The sequence below is a fragment of the Gadus macrocephalus genome, chromosome 6 (genome assembly GCF_031168955.1).
Source record: "Gadus macrocephalus chromosome 6, ASM3116895v1".
Classification (NCBI taxonomy): Eukaryota; Metazoa; Chordata; class Actinopteri; order Gadiformes; family Gadidae; genus Gadus; species Gadus macrocephalus.
The window spans coordinates 24,931,817-24,957,376 of record NC_082387.1 but is presented as its reverse complement, the minus strand read 5'-3'; the positions used below and the strand labels follow the sequence as shown (position 1 = coordinate 24,957,376).

The 25,560-nt window shown below is 44.0% G+C and overlaps 2 protein-coding genes across 2 annotated transcripts in view; both read left to right on the top strand.

Annotated features, from left to right (window-relative positions):
- LOC132458832 (NACHT, LRR and PYD domains-containing protein 5-like) overlaps nucleotides 1-25,560 on the top strand; it is a 172,495-nt gene that overhangs the window by 49,357 nt on the left and 97,578 nt on the right. The window contains exons 7-17 of the mRNA XM_060053142.1: nucleotides 4,329-4,460; nucleotides 4,733-4,849; nucleotides 4,953-5,069; nucleotides 5,146-5,262; nucleotides 5,452-5,521; nucleotides 5,707-5,935; nucleotides 6,548-8,393; nucleotides 8,886-9,059; nucleotides 9,420-9,593; nucleotides 9,954-10,127; nucleotides 10,812-10,985. Of these exons, the coding sequence (XP_059909125.1) occupies nucleotides 4,329-4,460; nucleotides 4,733-4,849; nucleotides 4,953-5,069; nucleotides 5,146-5,262; nucleotides 5,452-5,521; nucleotides 5,707-5,935; nucleotides 6,548-8,393; nucleotides 8,886-9,059; nucleotides 9,420-9,593; nucleotides 9,954-10,127; nucleotides 10,812-10,985 (3,324 nt within the window). The remainder of the gene's footprint in view (nucleotides 1-4,328; nucleotides 4,461-4,732; nucleotides 4,850-4,952; nucleotides 5,070-5,145; nucleotides 5,263-5,451; nucleotides 5,522-5,706; nucleotides 5,936-6,547; nucleotides 8,394-8,885; nucleotides 9,060-9,419; nucleotides 9,594-9,953; nucleotides 10,128-10,811; nucleotides 10,986-25,560) is intronic.
- Nucleotides 11,872-13,463, top strand: LOC132458917 (stonustoxin subunit alpha-like). Its single transcript, XM_060053313.1, has one exon. It carries the CDS (start codon nucleotides 12,550-12,552, stop codon nucleotides 13,144-13,146), a length of 597 nt encoding a protein of 198 aa, XP_059909296.1. The 5' UTR covers nucleotides 11,872-12,549; the 3' UTR covers nucleotides 13,147-13,463.

Here is a 25,560-nt window from a genome sequence, read left to right as displayed (position 1 = left end):
GTGGTGTCTGCTCCCATAGACTGACAAGCCCCCCCCCCCTCCACAAGTCTTGCTCGTCCTTGCTAGGATGCCACAGGCCATGGATCCCTCGAGGTCACGCAGAACGCCCATAATGTCGGAGCAAATCCCCTCTGGAGAGCCCAGGAGCGAAGGCTCGGTCAATGAAGACAACCTTGGTCTGGACAGCAGCAGCCCTGAGACCAGCCTCTCGATGCCCCCCCCACAGACCAGCCTCTCGATGCCCCCCCCACAGACCAGCCTCTCGATGCCCCCCCCACAGACCAGCCTCTCGATGCCCCCCCCACAGACCAGCCTCTCGATGCCCCCCCCACAGACCAGCCTCTCGATGCCCCCCCCACAGACCAGCCTCTCGATGCCCCCCCCACAGACCAGCCTCTCGATGCCCCCCACACAGACCAGTCTCTCGATGCCCCCCCCACAGACCAGCCTCTCGATGCCCCCCCCACAGACCAGCCTCTCGATGCCCCCCCCCACAGACCAGCCTCTCGATGCCCCCCCCACAGACCAGCCTCTCGATGCCCCCCCCACAGACCAGCCTCTCGATGCCCCTGTCACAGACCCCGGATTCGGGCATGCTAGAGCTAACACTACTCGTTGATCCTATCCTTCCTCTACCTCACTTCCAAGTGATTAAAATCGACGTAGCCTGTTGATGAGGGGCAGACTGTTGGCTGATCTTTCCCCCTCCTCAGCACAACGTATCTTCACCCATTAGTGTTGGGGGTAACGCGTTACAAATTAACGCGTTACAGTAGCAATAGGGCTGGGCGATATGACGATATCATACCGTGGACGATATGAAAGTGACTACCGGGAGAGATTTGGCCATATCGTTTATACCGAGAGAGAAAAAAAAAAATTAACTGCAGTTGCGCCACAACGGGGCCCTGCAGCAGAGTGCTTAGCTGTAAGACATTTAACTATTCCCAGAAGAAGAAACTTCACCAGCCAATGTGCTTTCAGGTAACGTAACCTGCACGTAATTTGAGGTGAGGAAGGCAGGAATCATGGCGCAGTTAATGACTGTTGATTGTTCGCTACTTACTCCTTTGTAAGCATGGAAATTCAAGTTCAAAATAAAAGAAAAAACTGATCAAATGTGAAGTATGGTTATTTTAAGCCATTTATTATTTTAATTTACTTCAAAAATACCATATCGTGATATATATCCATATCGTGATATAAAATTACTCATATCGTGATATAAGATTTTGTCCATATCGCCCAGCCCTAAGTAGCAATATTACTTTTTTGGTAACGAAGTAAAGTAACACATTACATTTAATATATCGGTAACTACTCTACTTTACTAGACTATAGTAACGTGTCTCCTGCGTTACCCAAGCCGTGTTTGCCTGCGGGTAAAGTCCTGATGTGTTGTGGTGCGTGCATGCGTGCTGCACGTTGCCATAGCGATCGATTTGAGTGACGTAGCGGCTTGTGCGAAGGAGTGTTCAAGTGTTGGAGCGCAGAAGCAGGCGACAGAGAAAGACAGGCTGGTTGCAGGATTCATTGTAGAAGACATGCTTCCCCTGTTGACTATTGAATCGCCCAGATTTAGAAAAATACTAGATAAAATACCCGCGACTCGCAAGCCAACATCCGACAGGAAATCATTTTCCAAGTGTTATACTGACATGGAATCGAAGCTTGAAATTATTTTCGAGTCCTTCCTGGATCATGTGTCCGCCAAAAACAAAAGTTACTTAGGATTCCTAAGTATCTTTTTTTCTCAAGTTTTAAAGTAATGCTGTCTATCCAGTGCACCGTCACTCCTAAGTTAGGAATGATGGTGCACTGGATAGACGGCATTAATTTAAAACTTGAGAAGGCTGCTCTTGCCTGCAAGAGGGTGAGAGGAAGACACACTTTTGATGTCATAGCTTGCGAAATAGATCAGGTTCATTCAGCCTTTGGACCACATAAAGTAACAGCATGTGTGACCGCCACTTAAGTGCATTTCTGTTTTAATTGTATGAAGTGACCTTTTTATATTTTTCCTTGACCACTTCATTTTTGTTCTCATGTTTCCTAAAGCCTGTGTTTTTCAAACTTGTGTGTTGCAACTGATTGACCTCACCATAGCCTACTTTATCATGTTGTTTGTGGATTTTACAGTGAGGCATTTCTTTGTGCAGACAGGGATATTGTTCTTTCATATGGTTTATATAGATTTATACAATAAACACTAAGTGATGATAGGGCTATGATGTTTGTCCTATCTAGAGTAAATTAAGGAACGGGAAAGTAAAGAAGTAGTGAAGTTACTTTTCAAATGCAGGAACTAGTAAAGTAATCTCATTACAATTTACAGAAGTAACTAGTAAGTGTTGGGTTAGTTTTTGAGTAACTAAACCAACACTGTTACCTACCAACCCACATACTACCACATGGCCTAAGCTAAGGCACGTGTGATCTGAGCCTCGACTCAAATCTTGTGTATTTGGAGCATGTATGAAATTCTTACGTGCTACACGGTTGTGGCTTGTGCATGGTCCGTTGCCAATTTTTTTTTGCTGTAGACGCCTTCCTAATCGGGTTCATTGAAGCAGGAGAATAATGGTTTTGAACAGGGGCTAATTGATTGCAAAGACTGAGACCATAAATATACAAACAGCCCACATGGGTCTCTAAGGCTGTGACTGCATCAATGGTTTTATGTGGGAATCTGCGTGGGGTCCGCCTAAAGTCATGAATTCAGTTGACATCTGGGGATGTGAACCTCCTAGACTCTTCTCTCAAACATAGAAGGGGCGTGAGGAGGCTATGAACGTAGGCCGCTTCAATGTTTTTTTACAAATGGACTGAACACTCGGGCTACCCTGACGTCAGTAGATAGCCGCCGAGTGCTGCACTGGGAATGTGGACCGTCACACAGTGCTCACTCAATTACAGATATATTATGTAGATACACTACGTGTATCTATATAAACCTATCTAGATATTTACAGACCTTTAGTTAGCTCTTGTTAAACCTTGTTCTAGTTAGATATCTAAAAAAAACCTCTTTCAATGCACTTTTAAAGCCTACTCATGGGCAAGGGTGTGAGTTGGAGTCCCTAAGGTACTTAAAGTGGACATATTATGATTATTTTCCCTCAATCAAGGACACGAGCATTGAGTCCATCACTAGTATTCACAAGAATTAAAGCAACAGCAATGAAATGCCAGAGTCTCAGGCTCCCTTCAACAATTTAATAAATATTAAAAACTACAATTCATAAGAGTAAGTAAAGTTGCATATTATGAACTAGGTGGCAACTAATTTTCTAAATTAAATATCCCAATATTTCACAAAATGTTTCCATTTTCTCCACTACAAATACAATTATGGAGCCTATGTGTTGTAGGGTTCTAAACATGGAATATTTATGATAATTTTTTATCTTTACCTTTTCTGGGAAATAATTCAAGGCCCGGTACCAACGGGTCCTCGGACCGGAGCCGGAGCTAAGGTAAAAAGGGAAATATTCATTTTACCTGATAATGATAATATGAGATCGAGACATAGACAGAGATAGACTGTGTATGAGATCTAGACATAGATAATGATAGAGTGTGCATGAGATCTAGAAAAATAAAATGATATTGTGTGTATGTATATCAGGGAGGAGAAGGATTGGAAGTCTCAGAGAAGCTAAGGTACAGTTTGCTTAATGTCTTGTTTTCTTAAGATTATTGGCGATGTAATCTAAATGTATTAATATATTCTAAAGTACGCCTAAAATACTCCCATAGTTAACGATTGTGTGTGTGTGTGTGTGTGTGTGTGTGTGTGTGTGTGTGTGTGTGTGTGTGTGTGTGTGTGTGTGTGTGTGTGTGTGTGTGTGTGTGTGTGTGTGTGTGTGTGTGTGTGTGTGTGTGTGTGTGTGAGTACAGGTAGAACAGTAATCCTCTTTAGTTAGTTAATGATTGATTAATGACAGCTCTTACTCAAGGTCCAGGTCTGTGTCCTGGTTTGATCTGAGCTGTTTCTGACAGCGTGGATAGTACGTTTCAAAAGATCTCCTTACTATGTTTGTTTGCCCTCTCTACAATTTCCTGTCTGGTACTGAAATAAAATCCACAGAAACAATATGTAGTTGTGTTTGTGTCCAGGTCTCTAGTCTACTATGGATGAGGAGAGAGAGGAGGAGGGTCCTATCTCTAAAACCACTCTGTCTGGGAAACATGGCCGCCGGAGCAAAGCTAAGAGGTAAGAAGAGGATCTCTCTGTCTGTGACTGTTGACCATCTCAGAGCTCAGCAGTGATATATCATGACTCCATCATTAGTCTGAGTAACAGCTGTGTGTGTGTTGTGTTGAAGCCCAGAGCAGCAGGAGAGAGCAGACTCCCCTGGACCCAGCTGTGTCTCCATGAAGAGTGACCACTCTATGGAACTTCCTTTAAAGTTTAAAGATGGAAATAAGTCTATCCGGGACATAGACCTGGACCTCGAGTAAGAGCTGTCATTAATCAATCATTAACTAACAAAAGAGGATTACTGTTCTACCTGTACTCACACACACACACACACACACACACACACACACACACACACACACACACACACACACACACACACACACACACACACACACACACACACACACACACACACACACACACACACACACACACACACAATCGTTAACTATGGGAGGATTTATCAGAGATTATAAAAATACACCATCTATCAAACGTCCATAAATCCAAGCTTTATTTTTCTAGAAGAGTCCAGCTGGAGAGAGCAGACTCCCCTGGACCCAGCTGTGTCTCCATGAAGAGTGACCACTCTATGAAACTTCCTTTAAAGTTTAAAGATGGAAATAAGTCTATTGAAAAGAGGTGAGGATTTATCAGTGTTATAGTTCTTCATGACCGGGTGACTCAACATACATGACGGACATCTATGGGCTTGTCTTTAACTCCAAAGTTCTTGTTTTTCTAGAAGACCCAAGCAGCAGAGAGCAGACTCCCCTGGACCCAGCTGTGTGTCCATGAAGAGTGACCACTCTATGGAACTTCCTTTAAAGTTTAAAGATGGAAATAAGTCTATTCGGAAGAGGTGATCAGAGATTATAAAAATTATAAAAATACACCATCCATCAAACGCCCATAATTCGAAGTTCCTTTTTTTCTAGAAGAGTCCAGCCGCAGAGAGCAGACTCCCCTGGACCCAGATGTGTCTCAATGAAGAGTGACCACTCTATGCGTCATCCTCTTAGCTTTAAAGATGGACGCCCTTCCAGAGAGGAGAGGTAGGAGTTTCTAACAGACGATGAAAACAGACCAGTTAAATGTTATCAGACTCCACCGACACTGCTTACAAGTTAGGAAAAATACTCTCTCTCTCTCTCTCTCTCTCTCTCTCTCTCTCTCTCTCTCTCTCTCTCTCTCTCTCTCTCTCTCTCTCTCTCTCCCCCCTCTTGTGTGTGTTCTCTCCCCAGACAACCCCAACAGAGGTCAAAGGTTACCAGTGCTCAGTCTGTGCAACAGCATCAACCAGAGCTGATCAAGGTGTGTAAATGTCCAACATGACATTTGACTTGAGCTCTACATGAACATTAGAAAGCATCTCTTGTGGTGCTAATAGTCTCCAGGCATCCCTCTTTAGACCAGCGGTACGTGAATCCAGGACAGATGCTTCTGATGTCCTCAGTGAGTTCAGAGTAAAGTTCTCCTTGATGTTTGTTCTGTTCTAGAGGGCTGAGGAGAATGCACACGCTTTCCTAGACAAGGAGCTGAAGAAGCTCTGGAGGGATCTCTTCTCAGATTACCCACAATGCTCAGAGAGTCAGAGGGAGGAGGAGGAGGAGGTGGATGGTGAGAACGAGGAGCAGAGAAGGCGCGCCACAGAGGGAGTGGTGGACATCACAAAGCTCTGCCTGATGGAGATGAACCAGGAGGAACTGGTCGACACACTGTGGGGCGGTAAGAGACTCTTATTTTGAAGACAGTAGAGACAGTTATTTTAAAGCGCAGAAGATAGTCTTATCTTAAAACCAGTGAATAAATTCTGATTTTGAAGAGCAGTATGAAACTCATTATTTGCACTGTTCAGACTAAATTACACAATGTGAGATTCCTACATTTCTAACTTTTCAATATATTTTCTTGGGGGATAAATGGTTTGATCCAGATTTGTAGGGTTATTGTGCTGTATCAGGTTCAATGGTTTGATCCAGACATGTAGGTTTATTGTGGGTCCATCAGGTTAAAGAATGTTAAACATTAAATTGCAAATCAACAGAAGAATAACTCAATGGAAGAGATGCAGCACTATCTTGTTATATCTGCATGCCAAGTCACTTTCCACTGATTCACTATCATTATTATCATTATATTTAGACCAATCATATTGCTTTGAAAGTAACAAACAAAATTCGGAATAAATGATCCAGTCCTTGTCGCGACCAGCTTCAGGAACCACAAGTAATGAATCCACTAAATATTATGAAGTTTATAATTTTGCAGGAAATATTGACATGCTTCCACTGATGTCACCATCCACTATCTGATGTCTTCTGTTGTTTTCTCATTTAGGATCTGCTGCTGTCGAGTGCGAACACAAAATTAAGTCTCTTTTGAAGAAGAAATTCAAGTGTGTGTCTGAGGGAATCGCTAAAGCAGGACAGCCAACAGGTCTGAATGACTTCTACACAGAGGTCTTCATCACAGAGAGAGGCAGTGGAGAGGTCAACAAGGAACATGAGGTCAGACTGATTGAAACAGCTTCCAGGAGACCGGCCAAGGAGGAAACACCAATAAAATGTGAAGACATCTTTAAACCCTTACCTGATCAAGATCAACCAATCAGAACAATTATGACAACTGGAGTGGCGGGCATTGGTAAAACCGTCTTAACACACAAGTTCACTCTGGACTGGGCTGAAGACAAAGCCAACCATGACATACACTTTACATTTCTCTTAACTTTCAGAGAGCTGAATTTACTGAAAGGGAAAGAGTTTAGCTTGGTGGAACTTCTTCATCACTTCTTTATTGAGATCAACAAAGCAGTAATCTGCAGATTTGACCTGTTCCAAGTTGTCTTCATCTTGGATGGTCTGGATGAGTGTCGACTTCCTCTGGACTTCCATAACAACCAGACCTGGACTGATGTCACAAAGCCGAGCTTAGTGGACGTGCTGCTGACAAACCTCATCAGGGGCAACCTGCTTCCCTCCGCTCGCATCTGGATAACCACACGCCCTGCAGCAGCCAATAAGATCCCTGCTGAGTGTGTTGACATGGTGACGGAGGTGAGAGGCTTCACCGACCCACAGAAGGAGGAGTACTTCAGGAAGAAATTCAAAGAGGAGAAGCTGGCCAGCACAATCATCTCCCACGTCAAGAAATCAAGAAGCCTCTACATCATGTGTCACATCCCAATCTTCTGTTGGATCACTGCTGCAGTTATGGAGGACATCTTCAAAACATCTAAAAGAGGAGAAGAGATGCCCAAGACCGTGACTCAGTTGTACATCCACTTCCTGAGGGTTCAGTCCATGCAGGGGGACAGGAAGTATCATGGGAGAGCTGAAACAGATTCACACTGGAGTTTGGAGAGCAGGGAGATCATTGTTTCTCTGGGAAAACTGGCTTTTAACCAGCTGAAGAAAGGCAACCTTATCTTCTACGAGGCAGACCTGGCAGAGTATGGCATCGATATCAAATCAGCTTCAGAGTACACAGGAGTGTTCACCCAGATCTTTAAAGAGGAGTGTGGGCTGTACCAGGACAGGGTGTTTTGCTTTGTCCATCTGAGCATCCAGGAGTTTCTGGCTGCCCTTTATGTCTTTCTGTCCTTCATCAACAAGGGGGTCAATCTGCTCTCAGAAGAAGCACCAACCTCTTGTGAAGATAAACTCCACCTCTACCAGCATGCTGTGGACAAGGCCTTAGAGAGTGAGAACGGACACCTGGACTTGTTCCTTCGCTTCCTCCTGGGCCTCTCTGTGGAGACCAATCAGATTGTCCTACGAGGTCTGCTGGGACAGAAAAAAAGTAGATCACTGATCACTAAGATTAAGAAAGGTCTGCTGAGACAGACAGGAACTGTCTCACTGACGAATAAGGAAACTTACATCACATTAGTGTCTTACATCAAGAGGAAGATAAATGGAGATCTCTCTCCAGAGAGAAGCATCAACCTGTTCCACTGTCTAAATGAGCTGAACGATCTTTCTCTAGTGGAGGAGATCCAACAGTACCTGACATCAGGAAGTCTCTCAAGACAATCTCTCCCCCCTGCTCAGTGGTCAGCTCTGGTCTTCATCCTACTGACATCAGAAGAGGAGCTGGACGTGTTTGACCTGAAAAAATACTCTGCTTCAGAGGAGGGTCTTCTGAGGCTGCTGCCAGTAGTCAAAGCCTCCAAAACATCTCTGTAGGTTCACTAATAACATGTATTATAATACACACAATATACATAAATTATGAATATAAGGTTAAAATAATATGCAAAAGATCACTGTAGGTTCATAACAGCTTTATATTGTATTATATTATATAACAACATGTATTACTATTCTACTCAAAACAGACTAGTATTCTACTAGTATGTATATTCTACATACTAGTAGAATTTAAAAGATACAATAATATATAACACATCTTGCAGGTGTACTATTAAGGTATAAGGAATTTCCGTACACACAGAATACTAGAATATAGAAGTAGTATTCATTTAAGAATATATTTTGAAAACACAATTAAACATTTATTCCACAATTTACATCCAATACATAATTAACGTTTATACAGCTAATGATTAAGTGAATATTATTGTAACTAGTAAAATTCCTTCATTATGTAATAAGTTGAAGATTTATGTTAGTTTAATCACAGTTCCTAACATGTTCTGTTTATTGGTGTGAAGGTTAAATTGCTGCAAGGTGTCAGAGAGATGCTGTGAAGCTCTGGCCTCAGTTCTCAGCTCCAACTCCTCTAGTCTGAGAGAGCTGGACCTGAGTACCAATGATCTGCAGGATTCAGGAGTGAAGCTGCTCTCTGCTGGACTGGGGAGTCCACACTGTACACTGGAAATTCTCAGGTCAGTTATCAGCCTCTTCTTCAAACAGGTTATTCTAGACTCCAGTAAGTGCTGCTCATGTCCGATGCATTTCTGTTATGCACTCAGAACTTTGTTACATTATTGACTGGGGTTTCCACATTATTGCGATGGGTTTAATTACAACTAGAGGCTGAGCGCATGCAACGTGTGCGCGAAAACTCTAGTTATTATGATGATAACTTTTTTAATAATTAAACATATATTTGACATCCATCTCTTAATATTTAAAGAACCAGCTTATTCATACAATTTAGTAGTTCATGTATGTAAAAAGACTGGTAGCAATTCTCATAACATTTAACCACAGTACCTAACAAGTTCCTGTTTATTGGTGTGTAGGTTAAATGGCTGTAAGCTGTCAGAGAGATGCTGTGAATCTCTGGCCTCAGTTCTCAGCTCCAACTCCTCTAGTCTGAGAGAGCTGGACCTGAGTACCAATGATCTGCAGGATTCAGCAGTGAAGCTGCTCTCTGCTGGACTGGGGAGTCCACACTGTACACTGGAAACTCTCAGGTCAGTTATCAGCCTCTTCTTCAAACAGGTTATTATAGACTCCAGTAAGTGCTGCGCATGTCCGATGCATTTCTGTTATGCGCTCAGAACTTTGTTACATTATTGACTGGGGTTTCCACATTATTGCGATGGGTTTAATTACAACTAGAGGTTGAGCGCATGCAACGTGTGCGCGAAAACTCTAGTTATTATGATGATATCTTTTTTAATAATTAAACATATATTTGACATCCATCTCTTAATATTTAAAGAACCAGCTTATTCATACAATTTACTATTTCATGTATGTAAAAAGACTGGTAGCAATTCTCATAACATTTAACCACAGTACCTAACATGTTCCTGTTTATTGGTGTGTAGGTTAAATGGCTGTAAGCTGTCAGAGAGATGCTGTGAAGCTCTGGCCTCAGTTCTCAGCTCCAACTCCTCTAGTCTGAGAGAGCTGGAGCTGAGTACCAATGATCTGCAGGATTCAGGAGTGAAGCTGCTCTCTGCTGGACTGGGGAGTCCACACTGTACACTGGAAACTCTCAGGTCAATTATCAGCCTCTTCTTCAAACAGATTATTCTAGACTCCAGTAAGTGCTGCTCATGTCCGATGCATTAAAACGGTTTTAGCCTACCAAACACAGCAGACTTCTCCTGACTCTAACCGAACAATATCTCATCTGAGTTTTAGCTATTGAGGAAGGAGCCTTTGTTTAAGATCCTGTTTCATATCCAAGTGAAGGAAGTTCTGCTGTCTGTGATGATGTCATCTCCCCACTTCCTCTTCCTTTTCTCGGACAGGCTGACAGCTTTGTCTCCATAAAGTATCAATCAAGCTTTTACTTTTACTTACCATATGGAATGAATACACTTTATAAATGTGGTTACTTTAGTGTGTGTGTGTGTGTGTGTGTGTGTGTGTGTGTGTGTGTGTGTGTGTGTGTGTGTGTGTGTGTGTGTGTGTGTGTGTGTGTGTGTGTGTGTGTGTGGGCTGCTTGGCACATGCGCGTTGACCAACTTGTCGAGTAACTTGTGCGACAGGCCTGCTATTATATAGTAGTAAGATAACTTTTTTCCATAATTTAACATCTATGTGGCATCCTTCTCTTAATATTTAAAGATCCAGGTTATTCATACAATTTAGTATTTCATTTTATGTAAAGAGACTGGTAACAATTCTCATGAAATGTAATCACAGTAACTACCATGTTCCTGTTTATTGGTGTGTAGGTTAAATGGCTGTCATCTGTCAGAGAGATGCTGTGAAGCTCTGGCCTCAGTTCTCAGCTCCAACTCCTCTAGTCTGAGAGAGCTGGACCTGAGTACCAATGATCTGCAGGATTCAGGAGTGAAGCTGCTCTCTGCTGGACTGGGGAGTCCACACTGTACACTGGAAACTCTCAGGTCAGTTATCAGCCTCTTCTTCAAACAGGTTATTATAGACTCCAGTAAGTGCTGCTCATGTCCGATGCATTTCTGTTAATCTTTTTCCCTGCTGACAAAACACTCCCTGGTTCTACACAATGTAAGAACCTGTGAAGAAACTGTTTTAGCCTACCAAACACAGCTGACTTCTCCTGACTCTAACCGAAATTATCTCATCTGAGTTGTAGCTATTGAGGACGGAGCATTTGTTCAATATCCTTTTTCATATCCAAGTGAAGGAAGTGCTGTCTGGGATGATGTCATCTCCCCACTTCCTCTTCCTGTTCTCGGACAGGGTGACAGCTTTGTCTCAATGAAGTATCAATGAAGCTTTTACTTTTACTTACCATATGGAATGAATACACTTTATAAATGTGGTTACTTTAGATGGTGTGTGTGTGTGTGTGTGTGTGTGTGTGTGTGTGTGTGTGTGTGTGTAGGTTGTCTTGCTGCCTAGTCACACAGGAAGGCTGTGCTTCTCTGGCCTCAGCTCTGAGCTCCAACCCCTCCCATCTGCGAGAGCTGGACCTGAGCTACAATCACCCAGGAGTCTCTGGAGCTGCGCTGCTCTCTGCTGGACTGGAGGATCCACGCTGGAGACTGGACACTCTCAGGTATGGAGAGGACAGCTCACCACTCAGGGACAAAGTCTCCTACAAGGATTCAAGCCGCTGCTAGATGAAGTGGTTTGAAAAGGCAGCTGTAACTTATGTTGTGTACAAAGTGATAAGACAGCAGATGATGAAGGTGAATGTTTCAACATGCTGCTCTCACTTTGTTTCCCCCCCAGTGTGGAGCACGGTGGAGTTTGGAGGCTGAAACCAGTTCCACAGAGGTGTAAGTGTCTCTTAAGTTTATGTACATACAGTACATACATGCGTACATACATGCATACATACATACATACATACATACATACATACATACATACATACATAAAAGTTTTGACTGTTGATTTCCAGCCTGTCTGTGTCTATGTGATGATATACAGTATATGTACGAATCCTACCCAAGTGACCCAAACGATTAGTTTATGTATGTGTAGGTATGCATGAGTACATGTCTATGTATGTATAGTATGTATGAATCAGTTCTATGGTTCATCACTCCATCTCCAGCCTGTATGTGAGCTCAGCTCGTTCAGTCTGTGGTTTACACAGGTGTCACTTTGAAGGTTGATGTGTGTGTATTGGGCAATCCAAAAGTTTGATATCTTGGAAGATATTAGAAATATTGTTTCGATATTTCATGTGAGTAATAAGCTCATCATGGCGAGCATTTTGATGCATAATATGTGTATAGTGTAATATTGAGGGAGTAAATGCACTTTATACATTTGTCCTGGTTTCAATGTTTTTATTGGGACAGACACTCACACACACATGGGATTTCCAATCGACTTTGACTTTAATTATCTTCAACACAATGTGTATTATTGCTTAGAAAATCAACAGCAAATAATTCTACTATAGTTCCTATCATGCAGAATGCAGGAGAACAGTACTAATGATGATGATGATGATGATGCAGATGACGATGAAGAATGGTTCAGCAGCTCATCATGTCTTGTTCTTCGTCAGATGCCTGTGAACTCACACTGGACCTAAACACGGCAAACAGATACCTCTCTCTGTCTGAGGACAACAGAATGGTGACGGTGGTTGAAGAGGACCAGTCGTATCCGGATCACCCAGAGAGATTTTACTCCTGGTACCAGGTGTTGGTTAGAGAGGCTCTGACTGGCCGCTGTTACTGGGAGGTAGAGAGGAAAGGACGAGTTGATATAGGAGTGACATACAGAGGAATCCCAAGGAGGGGATGGGGTGATGATAGCGGGCTTGGATGGAACAACATGTCCTGGAGTCTTGTGTGTTATGACGATCATTACTTTGCCCAGTACAACAGGAGTAGAACAGCCCTCCCTCTCCCCCCCGCTGGCTCCACCAGAGTAGGAGTGTATCTGGACCGGCCTGCTGGCTCTCTGTCCTTCTACAGAGTGTCCCCAGGTGGAGGAGGGTCCTCAGACACACTGACACACCTCCACACCTTCTGGTCCTCCTTCACCCAGGAGGACCTCCTCCCTGGGTTTAGGGTATGGGGGGGTCAGTGGGGTGCCTCAGTGTCTCTGTGTCCGTTGTAGAAAAAAAAAACATACAGACGGACACACACACATACACACACACACACACACACACACTTTTAAAAAAATGTGTCCGGGTGGAATTTCAAAATCGTCCGGGATTTTATTAAAGCCTCATACATGTTCACATTGAATTTGCGTTGACAAACTAGTTGGGCTCTGCCCTCCCCTACTCAGTTCTGTTCGCTTTGCATTGGTGGAAGTGAGTAGGGGGAGTGGTTAGGTAGAGCCTTCTGATTGGACGGTTTGACTTTAGAGTTACCGTCATGTTTTGTATATTTTTATTTACCATTATTGTTTTATAGGGACAACATTAACCAATTTCTCCTACAGGGGATTGATGAAGTTCCATCTATTGAACAGAAAGAAACACTTAGTCATACTTTACACACTTTACCACAGCATTGGCCTACTGAATGCCACAGATGTATTTTAAGCATTGGACTGAATGCTACATGAATATATGATTATGTTTTTGCACGTTTAAAATGGGAAAAGTATATGCCTCTACTGGTGTTGCTTAGGGTAGTAGCCTTTTGAGGCAGTGTTGTTTCTGAATATTAGTGTTAAGGGCCAATATTGCTTACTATTAGGGATGGGCGTGAGGAATACTACTCGTTACAAATGAACTCGATTGGAGGAAACACAAACTCGAGTTAAAGTTTTCTGAAAATGTATACATTTTCTGTTTGGCGCCGCTGGTGCGTGCCGTGCGCACAACGAATACGTTAAAAGATGGCGGTTAGAACAAAACGAAGCGAAGTCTGGACATTTTTTTCTGAAATAGGAGATCATAAGGTTGAATGTAAATTATGTCAAACCAAATTGAGCTATCAAAGTACAACAAGTACTATGCGGCAGCATATGCTCCTTAAACACGGCGATGTGTTCGGTAAAGCAGACCCGCAGCAACCTAGTGTGTCGGCTATTTTCACCACTGCAAAACGTAGCTGTTATCCCGGCCGGGGAGAGAAAATCACAACGCTGATTACATCAATGATCACAAAAGAGATGCTGCCTCTGAGTTTTGTGGATCAGAAGGGGTTCCGTGATCTCATGGCCTTTATAGAGCCTGAATACACGGTGCCATCGCGGCGCACCATCACTGCTCGAGTGGAGAAAATGTACGCGGAGAAAAGGGAGCAGTTAAAGGCCGACCTGGTGACAGCCAAAAAGGTTGCAATAACAACAGACGCGTGGACTTCCCTCACAACTGAGTCCTACGTTACAGTTACCTGTCACTGTGTGGGAGATGACTGGGACCTGAAGACAGCGATGCTGGAGACTCGTAGCTCGGATGAGAGACACACAGCAGAGAACATCGCTGCTCATCTCCGAGCTGTCACTGAGGAGTGGGGAGTTCACGATAAAATGTGTGCATGACAATGCACGCAACATGGTCCTGGCAAACCAGCAGCTGCTCCAGTGGGAATCAGTTCCCTGTTTCGCCCATACGCTACAATTAGCAATTAATGACGGCTTTAAAAATGTGAACATCAACCGGGTGGTCGCAGCGTGCAGCAAGTTGATTTCTCACTTCCACCACCGCACAGTGGCATCTAATGCTTTAACAATATAGCAAGCGCTACAAAACCTCCCAACACACAAATTGATCCAATACTGCCGGACACGATGGAACTCAATTTTTTAAATGATGGAGCGACTGCACGAGCAGAGATGGGCTGTGACCGCAGCGCTTTCGGACAGGACGGTGACGAAGCTGGCCGATGCGAGGACCCTTGAGCTGAAGGACGAAATGTGGAAGAGCGTTGAAGAGATCTTGCCATCACTGAAGTCCCTCAAATGTGCGACCGCAGCTCTCTGCACTGAGACTCATGTGTCTCTGTCCATGGTGCTCCCAGTCGCGAAGAGCCTGCTTGAAAAGCATCTTGAGCCATTGGAAGGGGAATCAAAGCTTGTAGTGGACTTCAAGAGAACCGTCGCCGGCTCCCTCCGAACCCGTGTAAGGCCGCTTGAAGAAAATATCAGCCAAGGTAATTAATTAAGCCGCTGGCTGTTTATTAATATTGCTTTGCTCTTTAAATAGTTATGTTTTTTGCCACTAAAACAAATTTACATTTATTAATTGTGTGTGTGTGTGTGTGTGTGTGTGTGTGTGTGTGTGTGTGTGTGTGTGTGTGTGTGTGTGTGTGTGTGTGTGTGTGTGTGTGCGCGTGTGCGTGCGCGTGCGCGCAGCAATCCTTGCTTCTGCGCTTGACCCGAGACACAAACACCTTCGGTTTTTGGATCCAGCACTTCGCCTCCGCACCCAAGAGAAGCTGTCGGAACTGCATGACGGGGTTACATTGCAAGGCCCAGATGACATGGGGGAAAGTAGTGAAGCACAAGCCTGCAGCGTCGAACGCACTTCAGAGGCACTTGACACCCTCTTCGGGGAGGACTACTACGTAAATACTAGCGACGTCAACGAGCTAGAAGCGTATTTCAATGAGCCATGCATCCGTCCACATCAAAACCCCATGGAGTGGTGGAAGTCAAACGGGGATCGGTACAAAAAACTGAGCGTTCTGGCAAAGCAGCACCTGGTTATCCCCGCCACCTCCGTGCCAGCGGAGCGAGTGTTCTCTGCTGCGGGACTGATAGTTAACAGAATGCGCTCTCGTCTGTCTCCAGAGCACGTCAATATGCTGGTTTTTCTCACAAAGAATTGATTTCGGTTTTCGCATAATGTTTCGTTCTTTTTTTTAAACCGTTACAGGCCTTTGTTCGGTGATTGTTACTGGCCTTTGTTCGACGCATATTTATTTGTTATTGTTAAGGATGTGTTTACTTTTGAACGTTAATAATATGTAATGTAATAATTAATAATAGGTTATATTAATAAATAATGAATAGTCTCTGATAACTCTGACTCTGACTGATTGAGAATAAGCATTAGGCTACATGTTGGGTTGGTAATATTGCCGTTAGCGTTAGGGTTAAAAATAAATAAATAAATAGATAAACGAGTACTCGATTGATCCTCGAGGAATTCAATCGATCACTCGAGTTTGGAATTTACTACTCGTGCCCATCCCTACTTACTATCATACATTAGTCACCATGTCATTTGTATGCAGTCACATGTTAATTCCCCCCCCCCCCCCCCCCCCGCCGACAAAATCTCACTCTGAACTCAGTTCAAACTTGAGAGCCCTGCACACACATACAAACACACACACATAAACACACAAACACTGGAGGGATGAGGGTGCCTCAGCGTCTCTGTGTCGGTTGTAGAAAAAAAAACATACATACGGGCGGGCACACACACACACACACACACACACACACACACACACACACACAAACTGCTTTTGTGTTAGAGGATGAGTGGGTTCTGATGAAGGGGCTTTGGAGGCCCGAGATGACTGATGTCTCAGTGTCTCTGGCAGTTATAGTCTCTGTCACTCTCTCTTTTTCTCTCTCTCCAGCCCTCTCTTTCCCTCTCTCTTCTTTCTCTTTCCTGCTGTCCGTCTCTCTTCGTTTCTCTCTATCTATCTTCGGCTCCCTCTTGTTCTCTCTCTCTTTTCTTTCAATCTCTGTCTCTGTCTCTGTCTCTCTTTTCATTCTCGTTCTCACTGTGTGTCTCTGTGTCTCCCTCTCTCTCTTTTTCTTTCCCTCTCTCTCTCTTCTGGAAAGTATGGGATGATAAACCATGAAAAGACTTTTAAGATCTTCCATATTTAGGTAAGCACATTCATTATTTGAAATGTATATAAAATACCTATTGATGCTAAATGTTTGTATATTTTCAGACGTCACCAGTTCTGGTGTTAAGGGCTCTGATATCATAATTTTGGTCATAATCCCAACAAGGAACCTGATTTAAAGCAGATTTTAACTATTTGTAATAACCAAGAGGTTTATGGTATAATGTTGCATGTTGTCAAATACTTTAAGCTGAGTCTTGATTTTTTGTGTTCTGTTTGGAACCAAACGGCCGCAGAATATGTTCAGCAGTGATGGGAATAACGGCGTTATAAATAGCAGCGTTACTAACAGCGTTACTTTTTCAGTAACGAGCAATCTAATGGATTACTCTTCCCATCATTATAACGCTGTTACCGTTACATCCAAAAAATGTGGCGCGTTACTATAATTGAAACAGTTTTTTCATCAGACCCACTAGATCTCGCTCTATCACTTTACTGTTCTTCCTTGGTTAGAGGGTGGGTACGAGACAATCGCATTAATGATAACGATTGGCTGAGGTAGAGTAACATGTCACGGTAAGCCAATCAGAGGTAGAGTTGGGCGGGTGTTGTTTAAACACATTCGAAAGCACGCTCAGTCAGACAGACAACGACACAAGTGTGTCAACGTGAAACAGGAATGGTGAGCCCAAATAATCCTAAAACAGCCTTCTTTAAAAGGAAGTATAGTATAGACATTACTTTTCCCTCCAAGAAATTAAAGGAACGAGTGTAATCGTGAAATGCACATTATGCCACGTCGGTGTCAAGTAATTCAAACATTGTTCAACGTTGCATGCTTCCGTGCATTCCATGCTCCCTTTCATGAACATGAAATTGTATTTTGAGTTCCATTAAAAAGGGGTGGGGGTGGACGTGGGGTCCAAATTATTTGACACATTTGATCATTTAAAAAAATGTACTTGAAAGTAACGCAATAGTTACTTTCCACAGTAACTAGTTACTTTCAGAATTTGTAAAGTAACTAGTAACTAGTAACTGTAACTAATTAATTTTTTTAAATAACTTGCCCAACACTGATGTTCAGTTGTTAAAGATATGTGCACACTAGGGATGTGTCGGTCGCGACTGATTCGTTACAACGAACGAATCCCGAACGTGAACGACAAGAACTGGTTCCCCAAAACAAGAAGAACTGGTTCTTTGATTCTTTTTTTTAACATGAACCAAACATATGGTCACGAAAATAAAATATACAAACGAACAGAGCTCCGTCTCCCCGCGACTTATATTGATTGAGTCTACAACGTGCTGAAAGATGCAGCCAATGAGAGGTAGCAATGGTGTTGGAATGGCACCTGGGTAAACCAATGACAAGGCGGTACCGTCGAATATGCGCGCTTTCTCTGTCTGCCTAACCCTCCATCTGTTTATTGGATAAACGCATTTCCCAATCCCAGGAGTCTTTGCTCCATTCTACATCAATTTAAGAACAAACAAAGAAATTAAACTGCAGTTCGTATTTTTTATTTATGACCATGCAAGTTCTGTAATGCCTGAACAATGAAGAATTAAATGTAAAGTAAAATAAAATTATAAATGTAAAACCATGAATGAAATATAGAGAGTAAGCAAGTGGTATAAATATTGGTGGGACGTTCGATATACTATGTAGCGGCATCGCCAAACGGCGGACTGCGGTCTTGACGGTCCTATCCGGACCCATGACCAATTAGAAATAAAAGTTTTTTTTAAGATGTAATTTTAAGATGTAATCTGACGTAACGAACGAATCAAAACGAACGAATCAAAACGACCGAATCAAATAAACGAATCGTTATAGTGAACTGAACTGAAAGAACTAGTTCCCGGAAAAGAATCATTTTGCCCATCCCGAGTGCACACCTGTTGATGATTTGTAATGTCTGCTGCTTTTATTGTTTTAGTCCTTGTGTTTATTGTGTACATGTAAGGGACTATTTTTCTGTTGTTTTTGTTAATGAGGCATAATTGTAATAAACAGCTCAGTGGATCCAACTGAATGTTCTTGTGTGTTCAGCCGATGATCATTCTCGTTTTATTAGTAAATAATGCCACATTTTGCTTGATAATATGATAGGGTTTTAAAAAAAATAGTGAAAAAAAAAAAAAAAACTAACACGGAGCAATACACATAGGGAACCTTTTCCAATTAACACACACTCACCCTTCTGGACAAATAAGAGGTCACACTCATTCATCACGACTGTATCTAAAAATGTAATTTACTTTCATCAGGGCATCCTAGTTGTGAACACGTGTGCTGCCTCTTGTATGAAATTTTAAAAGTACAAACGTCAGGAAGATTGAATTTAGATATTTAGGAGTATGCCACACACACACACACACACACACACACACACACACACACACGTACACTTACCAGTAATTTGTCACAACGCTAGAGTAAGTTATTACCTCTAAGTCTAATTCAAGTCTAGTTGCTATTCAACTAACATTTTGCTCTGTAAGACCCTGAGGCCATTATTACACACACACACACACACACACACACACACACACACACACACACACACACACACACACACAGATTTAGCATTAAACCGGTTCTCAAAGGGTTGGAAGTAATGATTGACCGTCTGGGCTCCTGAACCATAACTGTGATCAGTGATAAGAGAAGAAATAGCAACGGTCTGAGGAGATCACAGTGGACACACACCTTGCTGGAGGGTAGGAACAATTCTCTGATTCCCTACATCTGTTTATTTACAGACGTGTCTAAGTTGGATTCATTGAATTGTTTCCTTCATTCCTCCTCCTGCGGTCTTCGTCCAATTAATGATTCACAACGTTCGAGGTGTTTAGTTTCCATGCCAACCGTGTCATGCCTACACCCAATCGAAACTCCTTCTGTGTAAATGAAGACGCTAGAAACACTGCCCTCTAGTGGTCGTTCCTGGTTAAGGCACAAACAACCTTTTATTGATCTATTCATTTAAGTACAGAGCGGAAGGAACGTTGTCAAATTTAACCGATTATCGAGAATAATCAAACAAACCATGCAAAGGCAGAATCAACAGCAGCCATTAGGAGCCCATTTAGGGGCCCTTGAAGGATCAGTAGGGGGGGGGGGGGGGGGGTATTACTGGGGTATCACCATCCTGAACAGAGGTCTGAAGCCCCTCTGCTGTGAGGGAGGGCCCCCCAGGACTAAAGAGAAGGCCCAGCGTTGAGGAGCCCCCTGCTGTGAGGGAGAGCCCCCCAGAACTAAAGAGAAGGCCCAGCGTTGAGGAGCCCTCTGCTGTGAGGGAGGGCCCCCCAGGACTAAAGAGAAGGCCCAGCGTTGAGGAGCCCTCTGCTGTGAGGGAGAGCCCCCCAGGACTAAAGAGAAGGCCCAGCGTTGAGGAGCCCTCTGCTGTGAGGGAGGGCCCCCCAGGACTAAAGAGAAGGCCCAGCGTTGAGGAGCCCTCTGCTCTGAGGGAGGGCCCCCCAGGACTAAAGAGAAGGCCCAGCGTTGAGGAGCCCTCTGCTGTGAGGGAGGGCCCCCCAGGACTAAAGAGAAGGCCCAGCGTTGAGGAGCCCTCTGCTGTGAGGGAGGGCCCCCCAGGACTAAAGAGAAGGCCCAGCGTTGAGGAGCCCTCTGCTGTGAGGGAGGGCCCCCCAGGACTAAAGAGAAGGCCCAGCGTTGAGGAGCCCTCTGCTGTGAGGGAGGTTCCCCCAGGACTAAAGAGAAGGCCCAGCGTTGAGGAGCCCTCTGCTGTGAGGGAGGTTCCCCCAGGACTAAAGAGAAGGCCCAGCGTTGAGGAGCCCTCCCAGGGGCTGAGGATCAGGGGAGCGGTGAGAGTGAGGGCGCGGCCCCCACGGCCCACGCTGCTCCGGGCTATCGTCTAGCTACTGGACATGACTGCAGTGTGGAGGTCCGGCCAGCAGGGGCAGCACTGAGGAGGCCTCAGTCCTTTGTTTGTTCTGGAAGAACGGCAGAACGACTCACTGGTGTCTCACTGATGTCCCACTGGTGACTCACTGGTGTCTCACTGGTGTCCCACTGGTGTCTCACTGGTGTCTCACTGGTGTCCCACTGGTGTCCCACTGGTGTCGCACTGGTGTCTCACTGGTGTCCCACTGGTGTCTCACTGGTGTCTTACTGGTGTTGAATCCATCCGTCAATGATGGTGCGCCCTCACATAACTCGAACTGTATGATTAATATAAGTTAAACCCCTGTCCTGAAACACGTTGGCGGGTTAGCAGTAGAAGCTTCTCACTAACTCTGATGCCAGTTATATTATCTATGTTTCATGAGGGAAGGAACTTTACAGAGATTTCTAGATTAAATAAATAAACATAATTGTAACTCTGTAATGTCTGTGTGCGTATACTTACGTGTGTATGTGTGTGTGTGTGTGTGTGTGTGTGTGTGTGTGTGTGTGTGTGTGTGTGTGTGTGTGTGTGTGTGTGTGTGTGTGTGTGTGTGTGTGTGTGTATATTGCTCACCAAATTACTTACTTATAGTTTTTGTGTATGCATGTGTGGTTAAAAAAGTCAAACTCCACTGTTGTGTTGGAGGAAATAACTCCAGAAGACTTGGAGGATTGAAAATTGAACAAATGGGAAGAATCATCTGAACACATGAGAAGGTTCAGTTGATCGACTGAGCAATTACAAATCATAAACCGGTATCTTCAATAACTGAACATGTTGACTTGTTGTTCCCAACAGAACACAAAGATCTTCAGTTTGAAGTCATTCACAACATCTTTACCCTTTCCCATAGAACACTTATAATTAACAACATAATTTATGATTATGTTGTTAAATCTGCTTTAAATCACCTTCCATGTCAGGCATGGCAAAATGAAAACTAATATCAAATTCCTTTATAACAATGTTGAAAATATATAAAATATTGTAGTAAAACAATGTACCATCAATCAACATTTTAAACACATATTACATTAGAGAGTAAATGTTTGTACAACCTGCTAAACCCAAAGGAAGATCTTCCTTTCATGGTTTATGCTGAACCTTTCAGAAGCCCAATAAAATTAATAATTTGGAGTACAGCGGAGCATTTAAACCAATCACAAAGTGTTGCAATCCCACTGAACGGGTTGACCCCTCAGAGCACCAACAGCTGCTGCTCAACAACCCGGTGCTCTACAGGTACGTCCATGGGTCCACAGGTATTCAAACGTCCCCCTAACAGCTGGTCCTCCACAACGTCAGGACTGTGAGGACCCCCAGACCCAAGCGGCCCCCTCTCATCTGACGCTCAGCAGCCCAGCTGAACACAGAGAGGGCTGAGAGATGAACCACGTGAGACACTGATGTTACCCGCTGCTTACCACCGGCACTGACCTGCTGTGGGTTTAGGTCCATGAACGATGAGTGTGTGTGTGTGTGTGTGTGTGTACATATGTCTGTGCATGTGTGTGTGTGTGTGTTCATAGATTAATGAACGATGTGTGGGTGTGTTTTTGTTTGTGTACATAATGTGTGTGTGTCTGGTGTGTATATAATGAATGAACGAATTAATGATCTTTATTGTCAAAGTACAGGTACAGGTACATTTGGGAGAGCTCCCCCCTGGTGCTTAAAGAAAAAGAGAGGACAAGGAACATACATAAACAATATATACAATCTGATAAAAAAAGACACTGTATATATATCTAACTAAAACTGATACATCTAATATAAATCGAACATCTAATATAAATCTAACTAAAACTGACACATCTAATATAAATCTAACCTAAACTGAGTTAAAGGGCAGTTGAATGACTTGAAAAAACATGCAACCAAAAAAGATTACACAAGTCCTCAGAAAAATAAATAAATATTTAATGTAATAAATATAAATAAATAGATAAATAAATAGATGGTTCGTGGGGAATTGCAATGTTCCCCAGTAGCTGCCACATGTTATGTGCGTGTGCGTGATAGTACGAGGTCAGGTGTTGGCATAGTTCAACGCCTGTATGGCACTGGGGTAGAAACTAGATATAAGTCTGTTTGTCCGTGCAGCCATAGTCCTGAACCGTTTCCCTGAGCGCAGCAGCACAAAGTGTTCGTTACCGGGTGGTGGGTTGGATCCCTGGAGATCTTGGTAGCCTTCTTGAGGCAGCGGGTGTTGTACAGTTCTTCCAGAGAGGGGAGATTTGATAGATTCATGATTGATGTGTCACACAGACCCTGAACCCGGATCATACAGTGGCAATACTGTTTGTGCTTCTCATAAATAACAGGATAGGTGATAGGCTCCTAGGAAATAAATGCGTTCAAACTTGAAACTGATGCTACTAAGTTCTGTTTAGTTCTGACTTTTCTTTACCGGATAAAAAAACCCTGCTGTGAAGAACTTTTAGATTCCCAACGCAGTGCACATGAACGCTGTCGGGAACACGCGTAAGCACTGGCGAGCCGTCTCGTTGTCAACAGGACCGTGAACGCGCCTTTACCTGCTTCCAAGATGCTGGGCGCGCGCGCAAATATACGCAAACACACCCCGAGTTACGCCCAATTCCTTTAGTTTCATTTTATGGATCCGTATCGAAACGGGATGAAATTTGTTGACATTGCAGGCTAAAGCTTCACTCAACCGATTTGCAACGTTTGAATCGGTGCATCGACAGATTCTTGGTCATTTTAAATCGATTCAGTTGGAAAGCTGTTGTGTCAGTGGACCGATGATCCACACATGAGCCAAAGTGAGTAAAGTTATGTCATTGGTATAATTTAAAGCCTCATATTCTGGGCAAGCTAATGTGTATTCAGTTTAGATAAAGTTAGAGAAGATGACCGTGCATACAAATTACATGTATACTAACGTTATTACTCTGGGTCCCGGATATATGAATACAGAACGTATATTACAAGATAACCTTAGTGTTCTGGGTTATATTACAATTGAAGTTAACATTTGGATAAGTAGATTACAAAATCGTTAGGGTTAGTAGTTGAAGAGGAGGTTTTGGGAATGTCCAGTCAGAGTTCCAAGTTGATAGGCTTTATTGTCCAAAGGTAAGAGCAGGACTGCATGGAGGTGTGTAGGTATGTGTAGGTAGGCTGATGATGTGTGGTGTGTGGTTAAGGTAGGATGTATGGCTAAGCTAAGTGTGGCTATGGTAGGATGTATGGCTAAGGTATGTGTGGCTAAGGTATCACAGATGTAATTTTTACTGTCAAGAGTAATGTATTGCACTGGAGATTTAGCAAACAAAATCACCTTTTAAGCCCTGATCACCAGCAGGTTAACCTATTGGCGACAGTACCTACTACTACACTGCAATACTACAACACGAATACTGTTGCCCGTTTATATAGAATTCCAACATTTATTTTGGCCTGGAGATACCTTTTATCCCTACATACTTTAAGTGAGCTGAAACATGTCCAAAACAAGTGCTTGTCAAGAGATAAAACAAGTGTCCTTTGTCTTTCCCTCCCTCACCAGGCCGGCTCAGCCTGTTACCTGACCCTTCTCAGCAGGTGAGTCATCAGACACACCCTTTCTTGGTAATCGTTTAAGGCCCGAGGTTCTCTTAAATACATTAACACCTAGGGGGTTTCCAGAAAGGATTGGAATGAAGACGAGAAGGCTTAAACACTTTCCAGTTAACCTTACCAAAGTTAGAAAGTTACAATTCATTCCAGGGTTGTATCCTCTGTTGAGTGTGATATCATACTCTTACCGTGATTTGCAATTGGTCACTCGCTGCCTGATCAGGTTCTTCACAATGTCACTGGTGTATTTGTTATTTTTAATGCATACAAAGATGCTGTGAAACCCCCCCCCCCCCCTTCTGGGCCACCCCTACTACATTCGTTTGGACAGCCACTGTTGAATTCCAGAGGGGCAAAGGCAGTAACATATAACCATAAGTGAACCGCTTGTGAAAGGAGGCCTGTGATTGGTGGCTGCTCTCATAGACTAATGAGAGGAGGCCTGTGATTGGTGGCTGCTCTCATCAAATGAAGAGACGAGGCCTGTGATTGGAGGCTGCTCTCATAGACTGATGAGACGAGGCCTGTGGTTGGTGGCTGCTCTCATAGACTGATGAGAGGAGGCCTGTGATTGGTGGCTGTTCTCATCGAATGATGAGACGAGGCCTGTGAGTGGTGTCTGCTCCCATAGACTGACAAGCCCCCCCCCCCTCCACAAGTCTTGCTCGTCCTTGCTAGGATGCCACAGGTCATGGATCCCTCGAGGTCACGCCCATAACGTTTCGGTGCAAATCCCCTCTGGAGAGCCCAGGAGCGAAGGCTCGGTCAATGAAGACGACCTTGGTCTGGGCGGGAGGAGCAGCCCTGAGACCAGCCTCTCGATGCCCCCCCCACAGACCAGCCTCTCGATGCCCCCCTCACAGACCAGCCTCTCGATGCCCCCCCCACAGACCAGCCTCTCGATGCCCCCGTCACAGACCAGCCTCTCGATGCCCCCCCCACAGACCAGCCTCTCGATGCCCCCCCACACAGACCAGCCTCTCGATGCCCCCCCCACAGACCAGCCTCTCGATGCCCCTCCCACAGACCAGCCTCTCGATGCCCCCCCACACAGACCAGCCTCTCGATGCCCCCCCCACAGACCAGCCTCTCGATGCCCCCCCCACAGACCAGCCTCTCGATGCCCCCCCCACAGACCAGCCTCTCGATGCCCCCCCCACAGACCAGCCTCTCGATGCCCCCCCCACAGACCCCGGATTCGGGCATGCTAGAGCTAACACTACTCGTTGATCCTATCCTTCCTCTACCTCACTTCC